Here is an 18419-nt window from a genome sequence, read left to right on the forward strand (position 1 = left end):
GTGAATGCCCAAAGAGCCACATCCATGATAAAAGCCATGTACCTTTTGTATGAGTCCTCAAACTGTCAAATCAAACATATAATCAACAGTTGTAAGTAAATAAATAATTTGAGTTTTGTCTACCATCACTTTTCACTGAGAATGGAATGGTTTGCTAACCTGTGGGAATAAGTTCATAACTCAGTTTTTCAATTAGCATATTGATTCTTTGTTTCACCTATGACCCACAGGTTAGTTGTCCTTTGGTTTTCCCTCTTTTTGAGTTAAATGGTCTGGCATGTTGTAGGTGGTAAAAAAACTAACTAACTAACTAACTAAAAACCCAGTTAATATACATTTAAAAAACACATGCATATTCAATATTAAACAAATGAATGAATGTTAATGTTGTAAAGCAGTTTGCAAGGAAATTATAAAAGCTGTTTTCAAGTATTTCAGTGACCAACCATTACTGGAAATTACTGCCCCTGAAGCAAGTGCTCAATGTAGTACTTTCCTTATTGTCTTTCTTTGTTTCTCCTGTGCTGTTATGCCTCCCCTCCAAATATTACTGACTTTCCTTTTTCCTTGAACTTAAAACATCTGACTGAAGCTATGATTTCTGAATCTGTTCTTATACTTTTTTCTGCAATTCTATCTGTTCTCTTCCTTGAAGTTAGCAAAGTGGCTCTGCTTATTACCCACACTCCACCACAATGATTCTTTTTACATTCATTTGCTTATCAATTTATTCAACTAATATTTATTGAGCATCTATCATGTACTCAGTACCTTCTAGCTACTTAGGATAGAGCAGTGAACAAAATAGACAGATCCTTGCCCTCATAGAATTTATCAATCCAATAAGAGGAGATAGTAACAATTATTAAACAATTATTAAGCTAATAAACATATAGTGTTTAGGTAGTGATAAATGCTGTGGAGAAAACCAAATTGAGGAAAAGACAGAGAGAGTGAAAGAGGTGGGGTATTACAAAGGTTGCCAGTGTGCCCTGCCCTTCACTCAAATATATAGGACCAAATTTATTTTAATAAACAGACTTCAGGGCAAATATTTTAAGATATTTAGAATAATAAATAATATTTTCTAAATAATCAACATATGAAATTATCTGTTTGTTCTGTTTGTTCCCTCTCACATTCTTAGAAAAGCACTAAATCTGCAGGATAATAAGATGCATTAAATCATAAAAAGTATAATAATCCAATAAGGTCATAAAATAAAATAATTGCTTAAACCAAATTAAATGGCTTTCTTTAAAACAAAATTTCTAGAAGCATTTAGTATGGTAGAAGATTATATGTATCTACGGTGAGGGAAATAGTATGCATTGTTTCCCAGATTTAATTGACCATAGAAACATCAATTTCCAGGAGAATCTCAAAAAAAAACTTGATTTTCAAAACATGCATTTAGGGAAACACTGTTGTTGATAATTTCGGGAACTGGAACAGAGTTTCCAAAGCCAGCATTTTGTAACTCGTATGTGTTTTAAAAATCACAGTGCTTTTTAAAGAGAATTATTTTCCCTTATAGTGTGAAGAGAGTAACCAAGGAATTGTGTTTTAATTCTAGATAAGTTTGGAATTAATAACATCACAGGTGTAATCTATGTGAATGCCCCTCTGGATTATGAGACAAGGACAAGCTATGTACTTCGAGTCCAAGCTGATTCCCTGGAAGTAGTCCTCGCCAACCTACGTGTTCCTTCAAAAAGTAAGTTGTATTACTTAAGGATTTACAAGAATTTTATGGTGTTTTTACTTATTTTCTAATGAAATACATATGTCTAAATAAAATCCTCAGTGGAGAACTTAGAAAGATCATTAATACTCAAAGATGATTGCCCATTCATTTTAAGATCTGATATATAACAATGCAGAGAATGACTTCATACTTCTTAAATGTCAAGGTAATAACACAGTGTTTTCAAATTTTGTGCACAATCTTATTAGAATGCCATCATTATCAGTGTATGTTACATAGAAAACCTTATTCTTAATCACACTGGGTAGTTATGGCTAACCCCTTGGAATGTATATTGTTAAGGGGCACATGATTACCATACATTTCCTGAATTGTGTGGCTTCTGTACTTTGTATTTTCTTAGAGCAGAGGAAAATGCATCTTAAAAAGAGTGACTAACATTTATCATAATGTTAGCATTATACTTAATTCACACCCATTTCTAGGAAATGAGATTTATTATCCCCATTTTACAAAGACAAGAAAAGGTCAAGTGATTTTTTTTAAAAATGTCACTGTCAGTAAATGAAAAGTGGGAGATTTAAGCTATATTTTGACTCCAAAATCTTTCTTCAACATTTCGGTGTAGTGTAGTTTACCCATACAGTGAACCAAGTAAAAGCCAATTTGTGAAGGGGGCCAGCATAGATTCTGAGAGATGTTACTGATAATGGGATAAACACTGTTCTTTTCCATCCATTGAGATAATACTCCTTTGCACGTTAAGCAATCCATCTTTTTGTAACTTAACATTGTCATATATCAGATGTTATAATGAATGGGAAATTTTTTAAAATCTAGAAAACCCAGGAAAACCTGATTTAATTTAACTACTAGCAGAATAGAGGCCCAGAGAAAGTATAAATTACAAAACAGGGTATGAAACATTTATATTTTACTCTGGGCCCGTTTCTGGCCATACTCTCACAGCACTCCATCAATCAGCATCTTTAAAACAGGAAAGAGGAAAAAAGAAGAGACCCTGAGAGCCAGAGCAAGAGTACCCATATGAATACCAGAGAGAGAGGGCACCCCAGCAGGATAAGAGAAGAGTGAGCAAGGTGGGAGTGAGAGGCAAAAGATGTGCTACAGAGTTTTCTGTATCAGTTTAGCAATTGATGATCATAAAAATAAATCACTTCTGTCCATGTATTTCAAATCTCACTTACGAATCTAAGGTAGAGGCCTGCACAGTTGTTTGTAAAAGCACAACCAGGGGCTTCCCTGGTGGCGCAGTGGTTGAGAGTCCGCCTGCCGATGCAGGGGACACGGGTCCGTGCCCTGGTCTGGGAAGATCCCACATGCCGCGGAGTGGCTGGGCCCGTGAGCCATGGCTGCTGAGCCTGCGCGTCTGGAGCCTGTGTTCCACAACGGGAGAGGCCACAACAGTGAGAGGCCGTGTATGGAAAAAAAAAAAAAAAAAAAACAACCAAATCATTGGAAAAATCAGATTATATACAGTGTGCCTTTGGAATTAAAGGAATTAAATTGTCTTCAGTGATTATGCATCACTTACATAATTGTTTAAAAATAGCAGACCAGTTATTTGAGTTTTTAAAATCTTTAAACTGCAAGCAATTACATTTTTATAAAATATAGAGGACGCTTACAATTTACAATTCAATTGTAAATTGAATTGACTAAACCAGGAGTTGAAAGGTTAGAGTAGCTCTAAATTACATAATGTAAACTACCTTGCTGCAAATAAAAATAAATGTAAAAGTTAATTGAAAACCATTTGTCATCTTTCTTTGAAACAAACGGAAAGTTAGAATTAGAAAAAAAAATTGCCAAATATTTAAGTTGTAGACCCTAGCATTTTTCAAGAAATAGCTCTGATTTCTAGGCATAAAGACATATTGATGTTTCATATGTGAGTATAGTAAACTAGTTCTCACTGTAATTTAAATGTAAATCTGAGGCTAATAAAAGTTTAGCTAATACACCCATGTAGACTTACATGTGCCCTAGTACGCATGCACAGTGAGACCAGTTAGCAAATTCATGAATTATCCTCTCAGAAATGTGTGAAGCCGAAAAGCTAATTGTTAGTTCGTTTAATGCCTAATGCTTTGACTATTTATTATTATCGGGTTGGCCAAAAAGTTCATTTGGGTTTTTCCATAAGATCTTACGGAAAAACCCGAACGAACTTTTTGGCCAACCCAATAACATTTCGTGACTTTTTTTTTTTTAAATATCTTTATTGGAGTATAATTGCTTTACAATGGTGTGTTAGTTTCTGCTTTATAACAAAGTGAATCAGCTCTACATATACATATATCCCCATATCTCCTCCCTCTTGCATCTCGCTCCCACCCTCCCTATCCCACCCCTCTAGGTGGACACAAAGCACCGAGCTGATCCCCCTGTGCCATGCGGCTGCTTCCCACTAGCTATCTATTTTATATTTGATAGTGCATATATGTCCACGCCACTCTCTCACTTGGTCCCAGCTTACCCTTCCCACTCCCCATGTCCTCAAGTCCATTCTCTATGTCTGTGTCATGACTAACCTTTGCTTCTTGAGTCTGAAGTACAAACCCATGTAGTATTTCTAACACAGTTTCACTTATTAATGACTGTTAATGGCCTATGATCAAATCCTACCCATTAGCTATGCAAATAATAAGACCATTATGTAAATTGAGGTTAATTAATTATTTAAAGTTTCATTCCTTCTTCAGAATTAGCTACCCTATGATCTTTAGCTCTGTCACGTATCATATGAATAAAGGTAATAAACAGAATAAATTTAATTCATTAAAGAAGGATTTTATTATAATTTCTTTACCAAGAATTTATTAATGAAATAATTTTCAAAGTAAGTTTTACAACTATGCTATAACTGAATTTAATATTTAAAGCAAATTAATAATTAAAATAGAAAAAAATTACAGCATATTTCCAAATTTTGATATTAGCAGTGTTTAAGGCATTTTAATCTTTTAGCAGGGAACATTTCAAATGTAAATAAAATTATAGACTATTATAATGAACCTCTATGTATCAACTACCCAACTTCGTTGAGTCCTGGGAAATCTTTCATTTACAGTCTCACTCCATTATTTTGAAACAGGACAGAAACATAATATTTCATCTGTAAGTATTTCAATATGTATCTCTTAAAGATAAAGACTCTTAAAACTTAATCAGAATACCATTATTACTCTCCCCAAATTAACAAAAATTCCTCAGTATCAACAGGTATCCATTCGATACTTGTACTAAAAATTTATTCACATCGGAATCCAAATAAGTTCATACACTGCAATTGGCTGACAGCTCTTTAAGTTTCTTTTAATCTATAAGTTTCACCATTGTCACTCCTGTTTACCCATCTTGTTATTTACTTGTTTGAGAAATCAGATCTCTGAAACCTGTATTTCGACAACTGTATCTTCAGTGGGTCACTTCATATTTTTCTCTATCTTCTTTATTTCCTATAAATTGTCATTAGAGCCGGAGTCTTGATTAGATCCAGTTTTTTGTTGTTGTTGTTGTTGTTTTAAGAAATAAATCATAGGTGATACTACTTCTTTAAGGAGGTACACCAAGTCTCTTTGGCTCTCTCCTCCTGTGATAATAGCAGCTGCTGTTAATCATTTCCTAACTATTAATTCCTTCCTTTTATTTCTTCTATATGTATTAGCTAAAATCGTTTTAGAAAAACTCTCTCAATATCAAATATTTGATTACTCTGAGGTCCAACTCCTATAGGGAAGGCAGAAAAAAAGGTTTCTATTATTTTGCTCACTGTTCTCTTCTTACTTTGTGGCTTTGACCATGACCTTTTTCTATCTTTCATGTTTCTCTTTCTACCTTCTATCTTTTTAATCTTACAGGGTAATTTCAGGAATGCTTTTCTAATTCACAGCTTTAGAATACCTGTTTCAGTTATTTTCATAATGTGTTAAAAATTATTATTCAGCTTTTAGAAATCTGCTTGCTTTCCTCTGCACTCCCATTTTACTTGGAGACGTTTTCTTTGCTTTTCCCCTATTGTACCTGTCCTGCTCAATTTATATTCTGCTCTCACTGTTTTTTCCTTTCTCCTTAGCGTGGAGTTCTGTCCAGCTACTGCGTTCATATTAACTTAGTACCTTCTTCATTTAGTGTGTGCTGGTAACTTTGAGGTTCACCAGCTCTCAGGGCCAACAGAAACCCTTAGCCCTCTCTGAACTCCCTTAAAAGCAGTTGTTATCACACTTGCAGTTAGTACAGAGATCTGGTTTATGTCATTTGTTTTCCTCAGAAGTTCATACTCTGTGATCTGGTGGCTAGCTTGTTGCCTTATTTAGTTTTAGATATTATCTGTAGGTTTTTGGTTTGATGCTAGGATATTATGCTACTTAAAACTTGATAGTGGGCAGGAGACATAAAAGCAGGAGAATACCCACAAGAATAACTACATGGGTTAATAATTTAACCAATAAAGTTCTGTGGATGTTGATACAAGATAAAAAAATAAACTTCTGGGTCAGATGCAAGGACCCTATTACTCCCTACAAAAGTATTAGCAGGAGTATCAGCTTAGCAATCAGCATAGCAATGCAGCTCCCTGAATTCCAAACCTCATAGGCAGTGTAGGTCCTTAAGACCTGCATATGAGTGGATTGCACCACAGGAGAGAACTTAGAGGGTCTGCTGCTTTTATAGCAAGTGATAGGAAGTCTTTGTCAAAAGGGAGGCATTCCTGCAAGACATTGTCTCGCTTTTTATAACTGTCAATTGCATGGTATATTTTCTCCCAATATTTTGCTATCCAAATCTCTGTCTTTTAGTAATGAGGAGGATTCAGGAAGATTCAAATATTACATTGTCACCTTAGTCGTCTTCCTCAAATCCCTAAACACATTATCTTAATACAAGGATATTTGAAATATTTGTTGAATCAGGGGAATTTTTTTCACAGTCAGTGAATTTAAGATAATAAGGGCTATATAGCCCTCTCAGGTCTTTGCGCTGTGCTGTTACCGAGTTTAGGATTAAGTTTTCCCTCACGTGCTTTAGATTTTTCACCCAGGGCTTCTAGATATATTTTTTTCCCTCTCTTAACTACTAACTTTTATCTTTTAAGCTTCATTAATCTTCTTTGGAAGTAGTGGGTAATATAATAAATATATGATCAAATGAATGAATAAATGATGAATAAAATAATCCACATTAACAGAAAACATTTGTTAAACAGCAAATTCAACCAACCTTGGACAATATAGTACAGTAGTATTTACTATTACAAAATATCTATTATGAAAAATAAGTGGACCCGTGCAGTTCCAATCCATGTTGTTCAAAGGTCAACTGTAATTGAAAAGCACTTCCAAAATAAAGTTGCAGCAGGAGAGAACACCAATGCTGAAAGTGCCCCATTGACAAAGTCTGTTTTAAACACAGGTCTGGCCCAAAAGTGTTCAAATGTTTCACAATAATGATTAAGTCGAAACTTTCATGCCTACCTTACCAATCTTTCCTCCTCAATCTCTAATACCAGACGATGGCAACCTGAGTGTTAAACAAACAGCTGCTAGTAAATAGGTGAAGAGGTAATTAATAAAGAAAAAAGAAATCTCTTACAATGTCTTCTCCAAAGACAGGATACTTTCCAGGAGCACATCTTAGCTGGGAAGGAAGAAAAAGTTTTACCTTTAAATGAAATTTGAACTATTGATTAATATATTGAATTAGAGAATCTTTTTTTAAAAAACAATATGATCATAGTACTTTCTATTAACTAAATCTGTTTATTTTTTTAAATTATGGAATATCTTGAGGTTTTATTCAACAGCAGGAAAAAGATTACCTCAAATCAGCAGGATGAAAGGGAGAGCAGAAAAGAAAAAAACAGGCTTTTATAATTAAATTCCATATGCCCAGATTAAGCTCACCATTTCAGTGTGGCTGGAGAGCAGAATGTAGTTGAAACATTTTTTTCTTTCAGTTTTATTGAGATAAAATTGACATATAGCACTGTAATAAATTCTCTATCTCCCCTGAACAACTCAATCTCTCCTGGGTCTTCAGGATGAAAGTTATTGGCCTTAAAGAGATTTCAAGGAGCCTATATCCTTGAGAAATTCCACAGAAACTTATATCAATATTTCTGCCACAAAGTCATCACCATTTTTTATCTTATATAAAACAAAAGCAATAATACATAATGTGCAATTTTATTAGAGCTCAGTTTGATATATGGAATTTCACAATTGAAGTGCAATTTTTCTTTTACAGTAAAATTATAATTATCTTTAAGTGTGGAAGAAAAAGCATAGCTTTGTATAAATATATCATTGTGTTTTGATGCAATAACTAGCCTTTCAATCAGGAATAAATGACAGGACAATTAAGATAAACCTTAAACTTGTATTAAAACAACTCAAATGATATTGATTTCATTTTATGGTTTTGCTTTAGGGTACAACCTTGTAATACATCTCATTTCCCTGGCTTTTCTGTCTCCAAACAGAAGGTCTGTGACAAATAATGTTAATGACTCTTTACTCATGATTGACTGACTTACAAAAGGATTCCTGACATAACTTAAGTAACAACACTGCAGCATGTTACATGTTACTTTTTCAGTACTAAAATCCCAGATATGTTCAAGGCCTTATATTTGTACTATAAATATATAACCACAGTTTTTTAGAAACTATATTCATACTTTATTACTTTAAAACTTGAGGACTACTATATGAAAACTAATGCCATAAATCCTTTATGGTATTTTTGTCTCAAACACTCTAAGTATTTTATAGAAATACACAGTTGAGACAACTACATTTTTAAAGAAAAAAAAATCTATCTGTCCAAGAAAACAATTTAATTGTACAAAAAGCTTTGCTTGGAAATGTGATTTTAAAATGGTTATAGAATTTTATTGAAACATTTCTGAAGCTAAGTGCATTGAGGCAAAGTTCTTCCATTGATCCCAAAAGTGGTTTGTTGAACTGATGACAAAGATGTGCAGTTAACCTTTCTAAATTACAGTGTAGATTATAATATGTATTTCTTCACATGTGTTATGCAGAAAAAATCATGTTTCATGAGGGAAACATTTTATATTGCTTCTACTGGCAATTAAAATTAAAATATTTAATAGTCCAAGAGTGCATAAAATGGTTCTCCTTAACTTACATCTAAGATTAAGTGCCAGGACTTAAAGGACAGGAGGTATAATTTTCTTTATTCATGAGAACATCTGTTTAATTATTACAGTTAATTAATTATATATTTATTTTGCCTTTTTAGTCTGAATTTCAGTTGGGATTGGTCTGAATTTAAAATGGGAGACTATTCACTCATTCACAAATATTTTTACCTTATATTCTATTTCTGGGAGCAGCAGTTATTTGATTAATAATGAAGTCCCAAAACTATGCAATAGAAACTCCATGCCTTTTGTTTCAAAAATATCCACAATTTCAATAGTGGCAAACTAAGCCATAGTAAATGCACATGAAACTGTGCACAGAAGTGAAATCTGTTAAGTCATATGTATTATAGAAATATCAATGTTTCCAGAAATGGAAAGCTTGAGCCACTATCTATATAACATAAACATAAAGTTCATTTTAGTCATTAAAAATATGGGAAATAACTGAACATTATGAATCAACTATGTTTCAATAAAAATTTAAAATATTGGAAAAATTATCAGGATTTGCTGCTAAATACATTGTCTTCATTTTGTTTATGAGTACAGTTATTGGCCCTCTACACTCTGGTGTTATATAATCAAGGTCAGGTCTTCTCTACAGGTTAAGATAGCACAAGTCTTTTTAATATTTTGCTAAAGATTTAGATGTTGTTAGATTGATTTTATTTATTTTTATCTCTTATAAAAAATGAAAACCTTTTCTTTTGGTGACATGTTCTATTTTGCCAAGTTTAACAAGAAGCCAAACTTACTGGTTGATTATTTTGAGAAAAAAAATGTTTCCCATCGATTAACTAGACAAAAGTACATTTCAGCATTATGTTTAAATAATAGAAAGAAATATGGGGGAGAGTGTCACATAGGAAGATTGTAAATAGGTTGAACCTTTAGAAGTTTTCACTGTCTCAACTTCAGTGGGGTTCTCAATCCTGCTTGGCCTTTCCTAGGTCAAGCTAAACCAGATATAGTGACCTCATTATTTGTTAATCTGGCAAAAGAGGAGAATTAATGACCCTCCAGGGCCATCTGGCCTTGTCTCTCTGAGAGACTGGCAGAAGAAAAGAGCAAAAGACTGAGTTTGAGGGAGGCCGTTTATTTAGTGAGTGAGAGAAAGAAATAGCCATAAGAGGCCATGGAAAAAAGGAGTAAAATTTGTGTAATGATGATCGGTTAGTCAAACGAAAGAAAGCATTTCAAGAAAGGTAGAAAATGGCAAAAACTGCAAACGTTACAGATATTGAAGGAAATTTATGACTAATAAAAATATGTTGGGTGACACTTACTTGGGATACACAGTGACTATAGCTAATGCCAAATAAGTAGAGAAGACCTGCATGTGGATGAAAAGGAAACTATAATAGATCAAGGATTTCTTGTTTAAATCTACACAATAGACACAATTTAAAAATTTAGTGTATTCTTATTAATATTTATATTTTATGAGACATGCATTTCAGTTTAATTTACATACTATATAAGTGTAAAAGCAGAAACAGAATTTTATGTTTCAGACATAAGAAACATAAATTTAGCCTGTCATTCTTTTTAACCATTATTCAAAACAAGTCTAGTAGTCAATTCTTCTCCTGAAGCGAATTCATTTCTTTTATTCCCAGGAACTTTTATAAGTTCAATTAATCAGTCTTGTTCCTGTTTTTCTCCCTCTTGGTATCTTTTACCTAATTAGTTCCCTATGTAATATCTTAAAAATAATTACAGACAAACAATTTAAGGGAAATCATTATTTTAAATGCTGCCACTTTCAATTTTGAAAGTCTGTTCCTAGTTATTAATTTACGGTGTATTCTTGCCATCAAGATTTCCTGATAGAGATTGCTATGTTTATATTTTATTAAAATGCACAAGACAGATACTCTATCCAGTCTAACAGATCAGTTTCATTTATGGAAGATTTCTACTAGATGATATTCTATAAAAGTTAAGATATACATGAGATTAAAAGAGGTAAATGGAAATTCTGTAAAAAAATATTTATTAAGAAAAATATTGTAATTCAGAATATTTACCAATGAAACATCTCAAGATAAAAAATAACCTTAATAGAACAGCAGAGAAAAAGTCTGATAACTAAAAATCTGATATAATAAATTGTTTAAGATTCCTAAATTTGGTTTCAGGCAGGCCTGGGTTCCAGATGCATCTTTGATTTTTACTAACCTTTCTAAGCTTTAGAATCTTCAAGATTATATCGAGATAAATATGTCTATTCCTCTTAGGGTGTTTGAGAATTTTAAGCAAAATGATGCCTGCAAAGCATTTACCTTATTAGAACACTGTAGACATCCACTAAAAAAAGCTATAATAATTATTATTATTGTTTCATTATTATTACTAGCTGTGATATGTTTGAGTGACACTTAAAAATATAGCAATCACATACTAAAAGTGCTTCATTTATTCCTGTAGATTATTGTATACAAAGGAATCCACATGTTTCTAAGCTCTTTGTGTAAACAGTGGTTGTAGGCTGTGACATGTTAGGAAGACAGTCATGACATCTTTTGGAGTCTTTAGATTTGAGTACCATTATCTTGATTGACAGATAATATAAGTACAGAAATAGACTACATTTTTCCCAAAAAAGAATGGTTAAAATAATATAATCATCCATGACAACATAGGGGAAAATATGCTAAAATATAATACTTAAGTTTTGTAACACTAAACAGAAAATTTGCAGTTTATAATGTCTTTTGGTACCTTGGGGTGGAAAATCCAAACTTTTTCTGTAGGTAGGAAGATATGGTCCCCATGCTCTGATGTGGACTAAATTGGTCTCTCCACCTGTACTTGGAACAGTTATTTGGTTGGAAGCAACAGGAACCACCTCTGACTGATTTATACTAAAAAGAACTTCTCAGTAGAATACTCTGTGACTTGTACAATCAAAGCAAAAGCTGAATAAGATCTAAAAAAGGATAAGAAAAGAGATAAGCTTCAGCAATCTTAGTCAGAAACTCAAAACACTGCTTTTGGGGGCAGTATCATCAAGACAGCTGGGATTATGGACTTTGAAGCTCAAAGGTCAAGTGTCTGAGGGGAGAATCTAATTAGCCTGGGTTGAGACATGTACACCTGGCCAAGTGTGGAGTGCAGAGCACTGTGATTGACAGTTCCACTAAGAGCACATGGAAGTACAGTAACCCAAAGGGAAAAAGATGGAGTTCAATGTTCAAAATAAGGGAGGAAGTGATGTTGGGCAGACAAATCAAGGAAATTCTACTTCACCTTTTCAAAAACCAATTTAGGGCCCAATTGTGGTTGAATGAAATGCTAAGGTGGGCACTGTGGGGACAGGTGTAGAGGAGTGGCATATTGAAATTTATAGTGCTAGATTTCATGTTCTGTCATAATGAAAATTTATTTTTGATTTTTACTATGACTGATGCTTTAAATTTTAAGTATCTGATTACTTGAATTTTTGAAGATTCACAAATTTATGTTGCAACAAAAAATTATTTTTTTCTTATCTGATGTTTTGGAGAAGATTAAATATAACACTTGAATTTAGTGACATATTGCAAGAACTATGAACCTCTACTTGGCACATTTTCATTAACTACTTTCTAAGGACTAAATTTAGCCTGTTCATTGCACTAAATTGCTGTAGTTAAATTCTTTCATCTTGTATCGCCTCTACAATTTCTGCAAAAATCTAATTATTAAATATGTTGTGTACCAGATGACTAATGAACTAAGCAAAGATATACAGATAAAGAATAATTAGATTGTGTATTGCAAGGTCACTTTTCTCTTTAATCATTCCTTTTTTGTTAAGTCTTCACAACTAAATTACATAATGTCTGGGGAAATACCTTCTTACAGATAAGCAAGCAAACAAATAAGTAAATTCATTTGATTTTAAGGGGAAAAATATAGGCTTAACTGGCATCATCCAGGGCTTGTTTATGCAGAAAAAGTAGAGTCACATGGTGTCTCTCCAGACTTTTTAGATACAAGAGATGACATTATAGAAAATGCATAGAAAGGAACCAATGAAGTTTATTTCAAATTTTTTTTCATTTTTGTGTATATGATGCTTTAGGTTCCAAGCTTCTAATCATGGCTTGGTCTTTCTGGTGACCAGCGTCCGTCCAGGAGCCTGCCAAGAGTCACCTCATTAGAATCAACAGACATTCCTATCACTCATCACTCAGGAAATTACAAGGGTCTTAGGAGCTGTGTGTCAGGAACCAAGGTCAAAGACTAAATGTTAGAACAAAAGATTCTCCTAGTACCTCTACTTACAGCTTTAGGAGCTCTGTTTCAAGAACCAGGCACAGATATATATATATATATATATATAAAATAAGAATATATACATAATACTATTATATATATTATATAATAGTATTATATATATAATAGTATTATATATATATATATATATATATATATATATAGTGTACTATTATATACACTTTTACATAGTTTGCTCACTATGCAAATGTTTTGAAAATAGCATGTATGCCAAAACACTTTTTAATTTTTATGGACAACAACTCTAATGCTTTACATTTTTATGGTGATGATAGGCACATATCTGTTCACTATAACATTTAATCACCAAAATAATCATATCGTTTTTCAACAGATTATAGATAAAGAAGCAGGCCTTTGTCCTTGTCCAAAATCAGTCCCAAAGTACTCAAGTATGTGGAAAAAAATTTTCTCATTTTGAATTCATGGTGTTTCTACTTTGCCTCAAGCTCTTATGAAGTAGGGATGTAAAATATTTTCAGCAAGGGATATATAGAAAGACTTCACTGAGCAGTTTTAATCTAAACAGGATTATCTACATAGTCTTTCAACCATTTTCCTGGTACAGCTGAGAAGTTGGCTTGATTGCCCTGGCCCCATTCTATCCCTCTATATTCTCAGCCTCCAGGGCACTTATTAAAATTTAGAAAACTTTAGAAATCCCCTAGTAAAATGTTAGTTTCTCGTGGTTTTAGTCATAGAAGTATATCTAAAAACCTAATACCTAAATATAAATTAAAATTTTATGCTAGTTGACACAAACTGTCCTGCCCCACTCCCCACAAATCACAAACTTTAGAGAGGCTTAAGCATTATGTTGTATTTTTTAAATTACCCAAACTGAAGGAAGGCCTTAAAGTGAAATGGTTAAGAATATGTATTGTCAGAGTTTGGGTGAGAATCTTCTGCCTTTTCCAAGTTGTGTAATCTTAGACACATCATTTAATCTCTCCAGTCTCTGTTTTCTTCATCGATAAAGTGTGGATAATCAATAACACTGTGTTTTTATGGGGATAAATTGAAATAATGCACAGAAAGCATTTAGCTCACTCAATTATTAAGTAATTGGTATTATCATTGTATTAGTCTGCTTGGGATGCCATAAGGAAATACCATAAACTACATGGTTTAAGCAAAAGAAATTTTTTTTCTCACAGTTCTAGAGGCTAGAAGTTCAAGATCAAGGTGTATCAGGGTTGGTTTCTAGTGATACCTCTCTTCCTGGATGGTAGATGACCACCTTCTCACAGTATCCTCACAGAGGCAGTTGGGGAGAGATAGAGAAACAGAGACAGGGACAGAGACAGAGAGAGACAGGGAGAGAAAATATTAGCCTTCTTAGAAGGACACTAGTCCTTTTGGATCAGGGCCCCACACTTATGACCTCATTTAACCTGAATTACTTCCATAATGGTCCTGTCTCAAATTAGGGGCTAGAGCCTCAACATATGACTATGGGAGAGACACAATTCAGCCCATAACAACCATTAGTGATCAGAGTCAGTAATGTTGTTTGTACATAAAAGAAAACTACAAAAACTCCAGAATTTTGCCTTTCCTTAATTTGTCATCCGTGAGCACCCTAAAACTTTTCTGTCTTCTCTGCATTTTATGTTTTTTAACAAGAGCAGTAATATGCCTATTGTAGGCAGAAAAAATAATCTTCCCTTCTCCAAGAGATGCCCATGTCCTAACCCTTGGAATTTATTGAATATGTCACCTTTCATGGCCAAAGGACTTCCCATGTGTGACTAAATTAAGGATTTGAGATGCTGTAGTTTTCTTGGGTTATCTAAGTGGCCCCAATGTAATTATGAAAGTCCTTATAAGTGAAATAAGATAGGGCAGTCAGTGTCAGAGTGATGCAGAAGGAGAAGGGCTCAATCAGCTATTGCTAGCTTTGAAGATGGAAGGGGACTGTGAACCAAGGAATGCAGGCAGGCAAATTCTAGAAGCTAGAAAAGACAACAAAACAGATATACCCCTAGAGCCTCCAGAAAAGAATGTAGACCTGCTCACATCTTCATTTTAGCTCAGTGATACCCCTCTGCCCTACAGAACTCTAAGATAACACATTTATATTGTTTAAGCCACTAATTTACAGAAGCAATAGGAAACTAATATGATGCTCATATTTTCTTTGCATTAAATAGAAGAAACTTCTGCCTGTACTGCTATTAAATACTTTAACATATTATTCAAAATACTATTTTTTTCTCTTCCTTCAGCAATGCTGTAGGCATTTATAAATGCTTCAAGTCATTACTCATTACTCAGACTGATAACCAAATATAGAAGGGGTGACTGCAATAGTCTGCCCTTTGAAATAGAATTATCTCTTTATTCAGAAACATTTTATTTGGTTTCTACTGTTTCCTTGCCTGTATTCTAGAAACTGGTGGGAACTGATCTCTGGTCTCTAATGGGCAATTATCTTGTTTTTATTACAAATCTTATTTTTATTATGAAGAGAGACTTGAGGATGAATTTTAGCCATGTTTGGATATAAAGTCTGGCTCTTCCTTATAATAGTGACTTAATTTCTTTGTCTTAATATCATTATCTGAAAAGCAGAAATGACAATCTACTTCATGGATCATTTAAAAGGTTTTCAAGACATAATACTACTGGGCATATACCCTGAGAAAACCATAATTCAAAAAGAGTCATGTACCAAAATGTTCATTGCAGCTCTATTTACAATAGCCCAGAGATGGAAACAACCTAAGTGTCCATCATCGGATGAGTGGATAAAGAAGATGTGACACATATATACAATGGAATATTACTCAGCCATAAAAAGAAACGAAATTGAGCTATTTGTAATTAGGTGGACAGACCTAGAGTCTGTCATACAGAGTGAAGTAAGTCAGAAAGAGAAAGACAAATTACCGTATGCTAAAACATATATATGGAATTTAAGAAATAAAAAAAAATGTCATAAGAACCTAGAGGTAAGATAGGAATAAAGACACAGACCTACTAGAGAATGGATTTGAGGATATGGGGAGGGGGAAGGGTAAGCTGTGACAAAGTGAGAGAGTGGCATAGACATATATACACTACCAAACGTAAAATAGATAGCTAGTGGGAAGCAGCCGCATAGCACAGGGAGATCAGCTCTGTGCTTTGTGACCACCTAGAGGGGTGGGGTAGGGAGGGTGGGAGGGAGGGAGATGCAAGAGGAAGAGATATGGGAACATATGTATATGTATAACTGATTCACTTTGTTATAAAGCAGAAACTAACACACCATTGTAAAGCAATTATACTCCAATAAAGATGTAAAAAAAAGAAAAAAAAACCGTGAAAAAATTAATAAATGAAAATAAAAAAATAAAAATATTGGGTTTTCCTGGTGGGGCAGTGGTTGGGAGTCTGCCTGCCGATGCAGTGGACGCGGGTTCGTGCCCTGGTCTGGGAAGATCCCACGTGCTGCGGAGCAGCTAGGCCCATAAACCATGGCCTCTGAGCCTGTGCATCTGGAGCCTGTGCTCCGCAACGGCAGAGGCCACAACAGTGAGAGTCCCGCGTACCGCAATCAATCAATCAATCAATCAATAGGTCAAAAGAAAAAAGATACTGTAAACCAAAAAGCCAATACAAAGGCTGTTACAGAGAAACTATTCAAAAAAGAGCAATGCATCTTCCTTTCCTTCTGTCAAAATATGGTAAACCAGAGTTTGCTTATTAATTTCTTCTTGATGGATTCTTTTTTACCTTTTTGGACAAAGCTCCTTTATAGTCTCAAAAAGAAGAACGTAATGTTTCTTTCTGTTGTGTGCTTGTGTGTGGGAGGGAGTGTCTGTGTGTTTAGGGACAGATATGACAATTCAAGACTGCCTATGTGACATTAGTCTCTAAAGCCTGTGCATTTTCAAGACACAATCTTTTTTTTTTGTTGGCTTGGCTTTTTGTTTATTTATATAATTTACCAAATTTATCAATCATTGTTTCTGTTTAAATAAAACAACTTTGGGCTTAAATATATACTTTTGTTTATGACTATGTGTCAAAAATACAAAGTTCATTTATTGTTCTATTCAAACATAATTATTTTCTCTCAGCTATGATTCTGAATTTTAGGATAAAATGATTCTTTCTAGGCTTGTAATGTCCACAGAATATTCTTACATCAAATACCGTATAGTGTGTGTCTTTCTCAAAGACTGTTGACTTTTTAAAATAAGTTCTTCATAAATTTGTAGTCCTGTCATGTAAACAAAAGTATGGATAATTAATATAGTGCTTTTACTGTCTTCCAACAGTATTTCATACTATTTAAATTCTTCTATTTGCAGTAAAAATATATGTATTTTTCTACTACATTATTTGATATTCCATATATAATATCCCACATGAAAAAAAATTCTTTTTAATTCAATGCTAGAAATTATTATTTTTTTAAAATTTCATGGTATTAATATTCTTCCTCATTCGGATAAAATAATAATAATAATAATAATAATAATAATAATAATAATAATACTTTCTCTCTCCTACCTCGAAAGTCAGGAAGCTCTGAGACATATTTGAAATAGTGACGCCATCATGTACTGTATTTAGTGCTTTACATTTATTCATTCATTTTACCATGTTGTTGTTGAGAAACTAACTCAGAAAGGGTAAGTAACCCGTGTAAGGTCACACCATGTACATGGAGTATTACTGGCATTTGACCCAGGCTCTGGCTCCATAGCTTGTGCTTAAATTTGTTTATTTCCCAGTTTACAACTACAGCAGTTTTATTGGTCCTTATGACTCCTGTATTAAACAGTTTTTGTGAAAGAGATGGAGTTTAATAGATACAAATGAATTAAAATAGTGTTTGTTTATTCTGAATGGAAACATACTGAGCTAAAAGTCATCATCGTTCCTGTTGCAAATGCCCCTAAATGCATCAGTGTGGTCTCATAGCATTAGCACAAAATGCTAGCAATGCCAGTGAAAAGAAATAATATTGCATTCTTAGCTTCTGTTTTGTTGGTTACTGTTTACAGGGAAACTTAGTTTATTAATTTTCCTAATGGGAAAAGTATGTTAATATAGACACAAAGTGAAATTTTAATTAATATTTAGAATATTACTCCCCTGATTATCTCATCACTATAGTTGTAAAATTGTCAATGTCATCATTTCCTTCACTAAAAGATTTAGCTAAAAATCAAGTGTATATTAAAAAAAAATCAAGTGTATATTACAGTAATCTGAGTGTAAGTTTTGAAGCCAGTA

General features: G+C 33.4%; 1 protein-coding gene across 6 annotated transcripts in view; it reads left to right on the top strand.

Moving 5' to 3' along the window:
• PCDH15 (protocadherin related 15) overlaps positions 1–18419 on the top strand; it is a gene marked incomplete at both ends in the record, with an annotated part of 722972 nt that overhangs the window by 598587 nt on the left and 105966 nt on the right. For all 6 annotated transcript variants that reach the window (XM_082633167.1, XM_082633165.1, XM_082633166.1 and 3 more), the window contains one exon: positions 1577–1717. In XM_082633167.1, the coding sequence (XP_082489293.1) occupies positions 1577–1717 (141 nt within the window). The remainder of the gene's footprint in view (positions 1–1576; positions 1718–18419) is intronic.

The sequence above is a fragment of the Mesoplodon mirus genome (assembly GCF_964341445.2).
Source record: "Mesoplodon mirus genome assembly, chromosome: 2".
Taxonomy (NCBI): domain Eukaryota; kingdom Metazoa; phylum Chordata; class Mammalia; order Artiodactyla; family Ziphiidae; genus Mesoplodon; species Mesoplodon mirus.